Consider the following 13930-nt stretch of genomic DNA (forward strand, 5'->3'; position numbering starts at 1 on the left):
TTGGAGACGCCATCTTGTATTTGTGGACTAGATACCAAACCACACCGAGACTGAATATTTTGGCAAAGCAGGTTGAAGGGGAGCCGAAGTTGATATATTGACCCTTTGAATAACAATATTGGCGATTGGGTACCTGAATTATCCGCCGATGTATCCCAATCAAAACTAAAGTTTTTGGTAACTTTCGACACGAATTTTCATAATTTTGCAAGTTAGCTGACAACGATTTTATTTCTTATGTTGTTAGAACCGGTTAAGCTGCAAATAAATTGATTTTAATTTTTATTGCTAATCCTGCTCCAGTGGAGTTATCGCGATCTGAAGATAGGGTACATTTCAGGTATCTCCAGACACGTATCTTGTGTATTTTCCTGACACCTATGGAAAATTAACTTGAACCGGGTGACCATGATAATGTGATAGGGTAAGACCCCGACTATCACGAACAACCAAAACCTAGTTCGCCAGGGTCATGCAACAGCGGTAGTAGAGCGACAAAAATAGCTAAAATTTGCCCTAAAAATGACAAAAATCAGCCGAAAAATGTAATCGGCCTGTATCTCGGAAACGGTTGATTTCTGAAATCGGCGATCTTGGCTGGAGAGTAGGCTCGATGGGTTGACAAAACCCTGTGAGTATGAAATCAATCGGCCGACCCCCACCTTCGAACATCGGCCTGATATTGCATGGTTTTCTTGTGGAATGGCTCTTAATATCGGAGAAATCCGATGCCATCCGATCGAGAGTTGATTATGGCCTTGATTAGTTAATTAATGTCTAATTAATAATTTAGAAAACATTTCAGGCCTAAACAAAGACCTGCAATAGGCAGATTTAGCTCTTACATAATGTATGTTTAACGCAGAACTCTTTATTTGTAAATTTTCTTTCTTACATGTGCAAACAAATATTTCAGTCTTTGTTAATTTTTTGTTTTTCATTTTCAGCCATCTTTCTTGGTTCTATCAAAGTACCATATGCTGAAATAAAGAGACGTATCCTAGCTATGGATGAAGAAAATTTATCCGCTCAAGTTATTGATCAACTTATTAAATTTATGCCGTCCCCAGAAGAAATGAACAAAATAGCAGCATTAAAAGATGATTACAATGATTTGGCTGAAGCTGAACAGTTCTGTCTTACAGTGAGTTACCTGTGAAATATGAGCTAGAATGTGCATTAATTAATTAGATATCAATGGAATCCATGTTTTGCAGATAGTATTTATTATGTATGTCACCCTTCATTTTGATCAGATGGTCCAGAAAAGTAGTATCTTAAAATGGAAGTCTTTATTATTATTTCAGATGAGTAGTATTAAAAGACTTACACCACGTTTAAAATCTATGCTATTCAAAATGGGATTTGCAGAAGCTGTTGCAGATATTAAACCAGTAAGATACTCAATTTCTCTTGTTTTAGTTTCAGAATTAATCATTAGATATTGTTTTATTTAAAATGTCTTAAAAAACGAAATTGTCCTAAACTGATGTCAATTGTTAATGTACTATCTAATTTTTTTAACAAAATAAACTGGTAATTATTTTGAATGTATAGGTGGTTGAGGGATCTGGTATAAACTTGATCGCATAATTTCTGCTTCCCCAGTAATTTGGCTTGTTAGTTTAAACAATATTTTATTTCGAGTACATGAGTAGACAATACTGATATAATGGATTTGAAAACAAGCCAAGGCTTATATAAATTCATCTCCATGTAATTTATATATTTATATGTATAAACTTACATTAATAAATAAATCATCATCATTTAGCTTACATATTTACATAAATAAATAGATAAATAAATCATCATAGTTCTAATCATTTAGCTTACATATTTACATAAATAAATATATAAATGAATAAATCATTTAAAATACTTGTCTAAAAATGACTTTGGTGTACAAGTAATTTTCATTGGGATCACCATAAAGAATTGCTTTACTATGTTTGGATTTTAAGTGGCAGGGTATTTAATGTTATCCGGTTATCAGAAATATGCATTAAAAATCTATGAAAATTTAGAACATTTTTACACTTCCAATGTCTGGAATGGATAATCTGAGATTTTTGTTGACCGAAGTAGTAATATTTGGGTATTTTCAGTAATATCATTGATATAAATAAGGAAAAGAACTGGACCCAATACTGATCCTTGGGGAACCTCTGCAGTTTTATTATTTAAATTAGAGCTTTAATAACGACTGAGTTTACATCGAATACCTATACAACTCAGTTTGTGAATCAAACCTTTATGCCACACATGGTCAAAGTCTTTGCTAATTGCACTCAAGAACTTCAGTGTGTTTTATAAAGGCAGCACTCCTAACAATAGCAGGATCTAAGAGGGTTGTCGAATTAGGTGTAATACACATAGCATTCTTTACTGTTTGCATAAGATTGAACCGGTTTATGATATCATGGATTCTACTGGTATGATTGAGCAAAAAATCAATGTAAAAATCACCAAGGATAATACATGGTTTATTTAAGTCAATAGCGAAAACAAAACTTTCCTCTGATAATTTCCAGAATGAAATATACGACGTATGTTTCTATAAAATGTGCCTATTATGAGGGAATTTTGGTCTTTGGTTATTTCTACCATTATGGCTCCAAGACCCAAGACTTTTACGTTTTTACGATGTTTAAAATAATGGATTCTTAAATATAAATAGCAACTCTGCTGCCAATATCTGTGTTAAGGTTGCATAGGATGGGTGAATGGTAACCTTTTAAATTTCAACAAATCAATATCATATGAATTAGGAATCCAAGTTTCTGAAAAAGTTAAAATACCTATTCCTGAAAATTCGGGTAGAATGAGGTCTAGTTTATTGAGGCGCTTCTTCTAACTCTAAAAGGAATAATGATTTTTAATATTTTCTATAATGCAGATAACAGAAGTATTTAAAATCACTATTTCCATTTGTGTGTGTTTCTGATGGATTACTATCAACGAAAAATAAGTGGAAATTCATGTGAAATTTATATCACCACATTCACAGACATGAATTTTTGTAAAGAAGTATGGGATTTATATTTTGCCCATGTTTAGGACTGGTGTGTAGGGTTGGCATGTTTGTTTTGTACTTTTGTGTGACCACGGTGAACTGGTATTTTGATTGAAAACCTGATGGTTTTAGGTTAATGGTATATTGATATATAGTGCCTTACATGTACTATTTGTAATAACTGATGATAGCCAGGTGAGATGGATCTTTACCATTTCCTTGATTATCATTGAATGAAAAGATCTGTGTTTTCTCCTCCCTATTTGTAGATTTTCAAATTATATCATTTTTGTTTTTAGGATTTAGTAGCAGCAACTGAGGCTTGTGAAGAAGTTCTTAACAGTAAAAAGTTTGCTAAATTAATGGAATTAGTCTTACTTGTTGGAAATTATTTAAATGCAGGTTCTAGGAATGCGCAAACAGTTGGTTTTGATATCAGCTTTTTAACGAAGGTATATTGATGCCATTTACTTGTAGATTCAAATCCAAACTGAGTGTAAAAACTACACTTATCATAATAAAAAAGTCAAATATGTACATTTAACAGGGCATCCTAAATTGCCTTAAGGTATTTAAGTGTTGCCTTCTTTGTTTAGAATCAACTGGGTTGGGTTTTTTTTCAATAATAAATATACACATGTAATATGGATTTGATTTTCATTCACAATTGATTTACCTTCAGCCATTCAGATTCCTGTATAAACATATAATAACAGTTAATGAGAGAGTTCATATATGCCGTAAACATGTGCTATTACATGTCATTCTTCATCTCCTTTGTTCTTCCAAGCTATGATTATAGCTACAAATTAAACCTTAGATAGGCTACTTGAAATTCTAAACAAGTATATACAATTACTCCATAGCTGTGTGATTTTATATTTTTTTCTCCTAGTTGAATAATACAAAATCTCAGGATGGAAAAACCACATTATTAAACTTTTTAGCTGAGATTGTTGAGGATAAATATCCTGATATAGCTGGATTTATTGATGAATTATCATATACAGATAAAGCAGCACGAGGTAAGGCTAAGCACAGATGAGCAATTTGATTGGTTTATGCTTTGTCACACGATAACTTTGGTTCCTATTAAGTGAGAGTGATGGAACTTGGTGTATAGTTTCATTGACTAAATTGGATAATAAGCATTTTCTGCTCAGGGTAAGCAGAGCGATAAGCAATTTGATTGGTCGAGACTTTGGAACACAATAACTCTCCTTCTAATTGAGGTAGAATGTTCAAACTTGGTGTAGGTGTTTATTAGGTGAACGTCTTGATGGAGTTCGATCATGAGCATTTTCTGCTTAGGCTAAGTAGAGACTTCAATCTGATTGGTCAAGACTTTGGAACACAATAACTCTTCCTCTAATTGAAGAAGAATGTTCAAACTTGGTGTAGGTATCTAATAGGTGAATGCCTTGACAGAGGTCGATCATTTGCATTTCCCACTAAGGCTTAGCAGAGATATGCAATTTGATTGGTTGAGACTTTGGAACACGATAGATTTTATTCTAATTTGTTGAGAATGATGAAACTCCAGAGTATAGATTCATGATATCAATACCTTGACTAAGTCTGATGATAATAATTTTCTGCTAAGGCTAATTAGCGATAAGCAATTTGATTGGTTAAGACTTTGGAACATAACAACTCTGCTTTTAATTGAGGTAGAATGTTTAAACTTGATGTAGATGTTCATCAGGTGAATGTCTTGACTGAGTTCAGTGATTAACATTTTCCACCAAAGCTAAATTTCATTGGTCGATGCTTTGGACAAGATAACTTTGATTCTAACTTATGGAGAGTGATGAAACTTAGTGTAGAGTTTCACTACCAGGTACTTCAAAACCTCGACAGAGTACGATCGTGAACATTTTTTGCTTACACTAAGTATAGATAATCAGTTTGATTTCTCCATACTTTTCAAAAAGATGCATGAGCAATTAATTAATATGTATCATCTTTTCTTACAGTCTCTGATGAACAGTTAACAAAAAATTTAAAGGCAATGGAAACGCAATTAAAACAGTTAGAAATTGATCTGAAAAATATGAACAAGCAGCAAATGGAAGGAGATCAGTTTGCAAATGTTATGAATATATCCTTTTGTTAAAACGAATTACTGGCACTAGTAATTTAGTATGTTAAGTTTTCATCTAGAACTAAACAATACATCAGAAACTGTTAATGGGATAGGACCTCTTGGATTTAGGTTAAAAAAAATGCCAGTTTGGTTTAATTCAAAATTGAAATTACTTCGTAAGATGAAAGTCAGTCTTCATTATAGTCCGATATCTGCTAACTCGACTCAGTGAATATTTTATCTCACACTGAATCTAAAAAGCATGTTCAATTTAACTTGAATATCGCCTAAGTTAAAGAGGAAAAGTCTGCTCTAACTACACATATCTGAACTTAGAAATGGTATTAGATGTTCTACAGAGAATTAGCATACCCACTATTGTCACAACTTACAGCAACTTGGAGCAATAGTTTTCAGTAATGCAAAAGATGTCTTTTAGAATGTTTTGTATGAGATGTTGGCTTGTAATCAATGTCTGGGTTTATCTATATGAAGCTTTCTCTTCGTATTTTATTTGATCTTTTTATAATTTTTGTTGTGTAAATTGTATCCTTAACCTTGTATACAAGTTTGTAACTACAGCTAGAGATCAGTATGAAGTATTAAACAATATGTACAAAAAAGTTGATACTTTATTTACTAAACTTTCTAAATATCTTACTTTTGACAACAAAAAATACTCTTTAGAAGAATTCTTCACAGATTTAAAAACATTTAAAGAATGTTATGTGGTAAGTCACTAAACAGATTTTTATCTTTAAAGTGAATTTATTTTAATTTTGACTTTACTAAACCACATGGTAGATTTCAGTGGTATGTTGCCAAGAGGATGTATATTCTGATTTGCTTAAATGATATTGCATTCACCCATAGGGCAGCAACAGGGCAGTTTCAAGGGTAAAATTTAATTAATCTTATTTATAGGGATGAGCCGATATAGGTGTTACGGCCCCTGCTTAAAAATCTTATGAATCACCTATTGATTTTGGTCCACATGACCAATGTGAATCACGTACAGGCTGCAAGTTTTGGACAAACTTCTCGAAACTTAACATACCTAATTAGCTCACTTTTGAGATAGATTTTTTATTCTAAACACTGTAAGGGTCGTTCTCGCAGATTTTCTCGAAACTGTTTAAATGATTGAATTTATGAAAACAGCTGTTCGTTAATCAGTGACGTTTTGTTATTTTGTTACATTATTATTATGAAAATGAAATGAACATTAACATCTTACTGCTCTGCTCTGACTGGGCTAATGAAGACGGGCATACACCATACAATGAGCTATGAGGAAAATTTTGCTCGAACAGCAGCGCTACAACCTACTCTTATATCAAATTCCAATTTTCAAGGGATCTTTTATGTGCACGACAATGAGGTTATTATGTTCTTCGATGTATTATGATCAACTGGCACAAAACACTGACATTTTAGATGCAAGAAAATAGGCAGAGCGATACTCGATGGTAACCTATCCCTATCGATAGTGCTTTTCAGTGCCGTCCAATAGATACTATCAGTTTATATTGATATTTTACTCAGGCCTAATCATGGTAATATTAAATACTAACAAATATAATTTCAATAAAGGCAGCACAGAAAGAAAATATCAAAATACGAGAAACCAATGAAAAGATTAGAAGAGCTCAAGAATCACGAGAAAAAGCTGAACGTGAAAAGAAAGATAAAAAAGCCAGACAGAGAGCGTTATTAGATATGACAACAGGTAAAGTCTTTGTAGTTAATTTTCATATTTTGAATCAAAGGTAATATGATTCAATTGATGTTATTTGTAAACATTATCTTTAACAAAACAATGATTCAAAAGCTTTAAGTCTAGGGCAATTATTTTTTGCACTAACATTTTTATATTACCACTATGGAGTAGCTCAGATAGCGCTTGGTGGATTTGTCACAAATTTGTTTATTGATCATACATTAAACACACACGTTTTTTTTTTGCCCTCGACAATCTCCTCTGAACTATAGGTGTGTGATATTCAAGGGGTTGCCAAAATTCATGTCTTCTGTTCTCGCTGCTATTAGTTTTGCACTTGGATTACTTATATTTAATTAAGATTGAAAATAGATAAACTGTTTCTGAGAATAAATATTGTATTCTGTATTTATAGATGATGACCAAGAGGGTGTGATGGATAATCTACTTGAAGCATTAAAAACAGGTTCTGCATTTAGTGTTAATCGAGAAAAACGTGATAATAAACGAAAGACTCCTAGAGCAGCTGGAGGTAATATATTATACATGTATTTATTGTTTTTAAATTATACAGAAATCAGACATTCAGTAACAATAATGTAATCATTAGGTGATTCTTGGTAGTCCGTGTCAATAATGTAATCATTGGGTGAACCATGGTAGCCAATCAGTGACAATAATGTAATCATTTTGTGTACCATGATAGCCAATCAGTGACAATAGCGTAATCATTAGGTGTACCATGGTAACTAATTGGTTAGTGCATTCACTTATAAAAGGTTAATTGAAGGGTTAATAATTGTGGATTAGACCAGCAACCACAAATTTGCCATTTACTAATGTTCACTATCTCATCCATAAATTTTCGACCATAGACCTTTTTGATCAAATTAATTATGGCTTTGATTTATGATTGAACTAATAGAAGATCAAATTAATCACCAAAGAAGAAAAGAACATGGCATATACCTTGAGCATGGGTTCTAACTCAGCCATGTATGCTGGTCATGATAGCAATGTTTTCGAACCCATTGGTCATTTTATAATTTAATGGTCTGTAAAGATTAGTGCACACGCATAGAAGCCATATATCACTTCAGGATTGATATTGAATAGATATATATAGTTGTCAACAGATGATTATATTGAGTGTTTTGTGGATAAGTAATGATGAATGTACATGTTGGGTAGTAGGTAATAAAAGGTAATTGTTACACAAGATATTATCAATGTCGAGAAAAGATCTATTTGAGCGCCCAGGTATTCTCCATGCATGACTCTAAATGTTTACCTGTCTACTTGTCATTAACAAACGAAATTGAAGTCTAACAGGTAGCAAGAATATTTAACTTAATGTTCAATAAATAGACTTCAGACCACAATACTCACATAAAACTTTATGTATATTTAATTATTCCTTTCCAAAATGCAAGAATTGACTAAGAATAAAAAACGTAAGACACCTTCATTTGCACTGTTTACACAGAGCTCTGTGACTCACAAAGTTTTAAGTCAAATTGCATCAAAGTTTATAACAACGAATTTCACACTATCTTTGTCTTAATCAGCATTATGAAGTAATCACATATATAAATCTAAAAAAGTATGCATTATTGAGATTAGTAAAATGAAGAAGCCTTTTGAATTTAAGCAATTTCTGTTTATGACTTCTACACTTATTGCCCTTGTTTCACTTTGTTGAACCTTGTCAACATTCGATCTGTATGAAATTGATATCAGTGTCTTGTAAATGCTCCTATTACCTACAAAAGCATATATATGTGACAACCCTTGTTGACTGTTCGGACGATGTATCTGCTGTGGGTATATTTCTTTGCCTGGCGACATATCTTTGTTTCAGCAATATTGATAATCCTTGTGTCAAACAAAGTACAATGTAAATGTCTAACTCTTTTGCTCTAACCATATCCTAGCTGTGAAGCTAGTCTGTAAATATAATTCATCACCCAGTTTCAACAAGGAACTTTTTGATTCTGTTATTCATACACAGACAACTGTAGGGGACTGGAAGAAAGGATTGAGTGGGTGGGTGTGAAATAGCTTTATTTAAGGTCTGCTTCCACTGAAGTGATATCGCCAACAAGTGAAAGAATTGCAGAGATTGATATTTTATTGAAACTTTAATGTATTTAATTATTGATACAGTATTAAGATAAGAATATGTAGGTGAGGTTGTAGGTTTGCAGACAAAATAAGAATACAAATATACTTACTTTCTTATTCAGTAGTAATCAAGATTAGAATGATTGCTATGGTAGGAACAGTTTACAGTTCTAATATATATGACTAGAAATTATCTAATTTAAATGTTTGAAATGTCAAGTTATATGTTCATTTATCTGCCATAGAGACAACCTTTGGTGGTTTCGTACAATTTACTCAAGAATTTTGAAAAAGTTTGTATTGGTAAGATTATTCTAGAATTAGATTTTTCAACATCTATTGTTTAAAATTAGGTATTCTTATTGAACTGTCTTTTTGATAGGTTATGGCGATTTTGTTACCTTATATGTTCAGTGGATTCATATATTGCTGTCTACTTCTTATTCTCTTCATTGTCAAGTTTATAGATTTAAAGTTTAAATGAATTTCTTTTATTTTTTAATTGGCACAAAATATTTAAGTATCAATTCCTTCACATCTATTTATACATATTAATTAGTTGTTCAAGTTTCACCAAATCTAAGGAACAGAGAATATTTTTCTTTCTTTCTTTAATTCCTGAAGTAAAGATTTTTTCCCCACATCCTTTATGTAGCTGATATTCATGGAAAACCTCATTCCCATCTTCTCCTAGTAATTAGTATAACTTTACTTTTATCAAGTTTAATTTTCAGATTTTTGGTTATATTTGTGTTGATAATAAGAAATACAAGTTTCATATATTAGTACAGTATTATTTACTTATAAGATATGATACATATCATATAGACCGTAAAAGTATTACAGGTTGGTGTAAGTTGGGATTACTTACAGTAGTATTGATGGTCGGCTTGTATTGATTGGATAGTTTGGGTCATTATCAACATGCATTATATTGAAAACCTTTTTTTGACAGCTGACCGTTTCAGTACACTGTCCCGATCAAGAATATGGAAAAACAAGCCCTCACAATATGAGGTGAATACTTGATTTATTCAAGAGCATGACATTATTGTTGTTCTTGGATTGTGTAATTGCATGGTATCATTAATTTAGAATTAAACATTATTTTGTTGAGAATGAAGTCCCAGTAGTAATAATGTTGTCATTAAGAGTCAATACTATAATTATCAAAATGTAGATTTTGTTCAATTTTTTTACTTCTTAAATGCTGTGAAATCTAGATCTTGTTAATTATATGTAAAAAGATAACCTAATTTTTCTGATCTGTAGAATTCTTTATGTCTGTGTGTATTTATTTAATTTCATTTTTTCAGTACTGTATACTAGCTTATAATTAAGTTGTGTCTTTTTATTTCATTGTATTATCATATATTACTCCTGTAGCTTAGATATTTATTTGGTTATTTTTGTAAATAGTAGATTACATTTTTATTTTGATTTTCATTTATTGCTATTTTTATTGAATTTCTAGATAGTACAATTTCTTACCTATCCTTAGATTTTTGTCTCCAGTCTTTTATGAAGAGTGTGGAGGAGCTATAAAATTTGCCCAATCGATCTCCATGTATTGTGTTTAATCAAGAACTATATAGTCTGTCGTGTAACTTATGTTTAGTGCTTTTAGTTAACAACAGGTTAAATCATAAACTTTTTTTTTAGGAGAATGAAATATCTGTAAGTCACTTTCATAGTTTGAACTTTGAAGGGGATTGTAATTTTTAACTTGAATCCCATATTTTCTATGCATGATCCTCTATCAATGCTGAGCTGAATGTCTGCATAATATTGGCTAATAGTTCATTCAAATTCAGGAAGAATCAATGATTTGCCGATGATCATTTGGTCATACAGAACACATGGCCAGTGGAGGTAGACATCTATAGAAAACAGAAATGTACTCTGATTATTATATAGAACTGTCAAGGGACATGATAGAATGCATGACATAGTTAATCAAATATTTTCACCTTTTGAATGCAGAATTAGGTGTATTTATCAAGTTTATAAACATGTCATATTTGACTAAGGGAATGTATAAAAACAAACAAGACATAACCCTACCATATCATCTGAAAAAAAAAAGACAGAGATTCAACATAACGAATAATCAATATGTATATATGCTACAAATTATACAAGCTGTTATAGATGATTCTAGACATCAGTTATAATATTTATTGCTGGAAAATCACACTTATATGTTGGTGTTCCCCCCCCCAAAAAAAATAGAATCAAACGAGTTTGAGAATAAGCTCACATCAGAATCTTCAATAAGTTTGCTATTTCTAATAATTCAAATATATTATTCTAACAAATAATAATAAGCATGGTAATTAATTCCAAATACTTTCTTTTAATTGCTTCCAATTTATATTTTGTCTGATGTTTTAAGTAAAAATTAATATTCAATTCCTATCTCTGTAAGAGCATTTTGTTTGAAAGGTTTTCCTTAAGAAATATAAATTCAATATACTAACAGGCTATTTGGATGTCTTTGTTATCATACTTGGTATGCACTGTTTAATACTATGACACTGTACGTATAAAGTATTTGAATGATAATCCTCTAATAATTAATTTTATTAAGTATTTGAGATGGTGAACTAGCTCCACTAGTATTACATATATGTGTGATGTTTTTACTAGATATAGAACAAAACAATATTATATTTAAAATGACTAATGGTAGACATCTTTGAATTGGCTAACAAATAAAAATTGTCAATTTAATCAATTTTGATATGTAGATTTGCTTTGTGAAGTGCATCTATATTTATGATTTTAGGTCTACAGATAGAGCCAATCGTATAGATTTTGTTCAGTCAATAATAAAAACTACATGTGGATTCAACCAACTGAATATCTAATTTCTTAATTTTGACGTAAGCTAAAAGGTTTAGCTTATTTATGTGAAAAATCAATATGTGCATTGATTTTAATATTGGTTTTTATTCTATTTATTTTAGCGGAACGGAGGGCTCAGCTTGCACGCTCCAGGTCTAGACAAAACCTCCTCAACCTAGACAATTCAACAGCCCGTGAAATAAACTTTGATGATTCCAACATGTCCAGTCTGGATTCTCCTGTGAAAGTAACTCGCACACGGCGATCACCTCAAAATAAAGACGATAATGAAGGATCTGAGGCTGAAAAATTACTTGCTAGACTGAAACAGTTATAAACAACTTCCTCATGTTTAAACACTTCTGCTATAATATTATATCCTGTTGGAATGATGCTTTATGTTTATCTGGTTGGTAAAAACGATCATTTCTGTTTGTTCAATAGATAGTTGTGATAATTTCTATTTATCCAGTGGGCAATTAAAATGACTTCTTTTTATCCACTGGGTGTGAGTAATTATGATCAATTTGTATTTATCCAATAAGTGATTTCCATTTATCCAGTAGATACTAATGATGACTTATATTTATTCAGTGGGTAATTATGATTTAATGTGTTTTAACATTCCTTACCAACAGATTATCAATGCATAAATATTTAGTGTAGTAGCTAATGGCATCTTTAATATTAAAAGAGTACCTTATTATATATTTTATCTACCTACATATAATACAGTATCGAAACTGTGGGTTATTAGGATTGATTAATTGATTTTAACACTGTGTGACTATATAATCCAAGTGAGTTGTGAACTTGTAAGTTTGCATGTTGTGTTAAATTTAGTTTGAAGCTTATAAAATCAGATTGTATACTTTAAATAAAATCATATGAATAATATTCTGTTCAATTTAGGTTGTGATTTATAATACTATTAAGTATATTTTTATGATTTGTTTTACTGCTGAAAATGTTTGAATGCAGTTTGCTTATGACAGGCAAAACTCATTAACATTATCAATAACACGAATTAGTTCAAATCAATCTCTTCTTTACAATTAAGGTTATTGAAGCAATCACTTTTGATGTTCTCTAGTTCATCTTAAATATTTCCAAACTGTACATTTTGAGGGTTTTTTATGTTTTATAAAGCCTGTCTTCCAATGTATCAAGCTCCCTTTATTTTCTCTTCTGAATAATTTGATGGGAATTATGTACATTATTATGGAAAACCAAACAGTTCTTTATTCAGTGTTCTTAATTGATAGCCCTTACTTCTTATTTCTTCATTTGTTGTTGTATTTCAACATTTGTATACTAGAATTAACGTTTGTATCTTAAAATCAATATTTGTTTTACAAATCAAATATTTGTCATATTAGATTTGTAATTTGTGTCTTTGTTAAATTTAATTGTATTTTAATATAAAGATGAAATTTATTTTAGAAAATCAAAAAATTACATGTGTATGAAATTTATATGCATCATTGAAATTTGTGAAACTTCCGTTGATTACTTCTAGAGTTATGGCCCTTGTTTTACTTTCTTGAACCTTGTGAACATTCAAATGACAAAAGTTATCATCCGATCTGTATGAAATTTATATACATTATTCAAATTAGTAAAACGAAATAGCCTGTTAAATTTCAACGATTTCTGTATATTGCTTCCAGCGTTAAGGCCCTTGTTTCTGTTTGTAGAACCTTGTGAACCCTCAAACGACGAATATTAGAATCTAATCTGTATGAAATTGTCTTGTATATGCCCCCAATTACCTACAAAAGAATGAATATTCGTCAACCCTTATCGACCACTTGAATGATTTAGCTGCTGTGGGCGTATGTTTCGTTGCCAGGCAACCTATTTTTAACTTTGTTAAAATACAATTAAATTAAACAAAGATACAACTTACAAATCTGATATGACAAATGTTTGATTTGTAAAACAAATAATGATTTTAAGAAATAAATGTTAATTAAAGTATCCAACGAAATACGACAACAAATGAAGAAATAAGAATTCAGGACGATGAATTACGAATGAAGAACACTAAATAAAGAGCTGTTTGGTCTTCCATACATTACTGACAAATGTATTATTATGGCCTAATATTAATGCTGTAAGAACTACTTGAAGGAAT

General features: G+C 31.0%; 1 protein-coding gene across 1 annotated transcript in view; it reads left to right on the plus strand.

Moving 5' to 3' along the window:
• LOC126829603 (protein diaphanous homolog 2-like) overlaps positions 1-13117 on the plus strand; it is a 43610-nt gene extending 30493 nt beyond the window's left edge. Inside the window, exons 17-25 of the mRNA XM_056102655.1 lie at positions 948-1144; positions 1308-1394; positions 3316-3468; positions 3912-4041; positions 4993-5117; positions 5669-5833; positions 6696-6831; positions 7238-7354; positions 11916-13117. Of these exons, the coding sequence (XP_055958630.1) occupies positions 948-1144; positions 1308-1394; positions 3316-3468; positions 3912-4041; positions 4993-5117; positions 5669-5833; positions 6696-6831; positions 7238-7354; positions 11916-12130 (1325 nt within the window). The 3' untranslated portion in view covers positions 12131-13117. The remainder of the gene's footprint in view (positions 1-947; positions 1145-1307; positions 1395-3315; positions 3469-3911; positions 4042-4992; positions 5118-5668; positions 5834-6695; positions 6832-7237; positions 7355-11915) is intronic.
• Positions 13118-13930: the final 813 nt, after the last annotated feature.

Source organism: Patella vulgata, chromosome 8 (assembly GCF_932274485.2).
Source record: "Patella vulgata chromosome 8, xgPatVulg1.2, whole genome shotgun sequence".
NCBI lineage: Eukaryota > Metazoa > Mollusca > Gastropoda > Patellidae > Patella > Patella vulgata.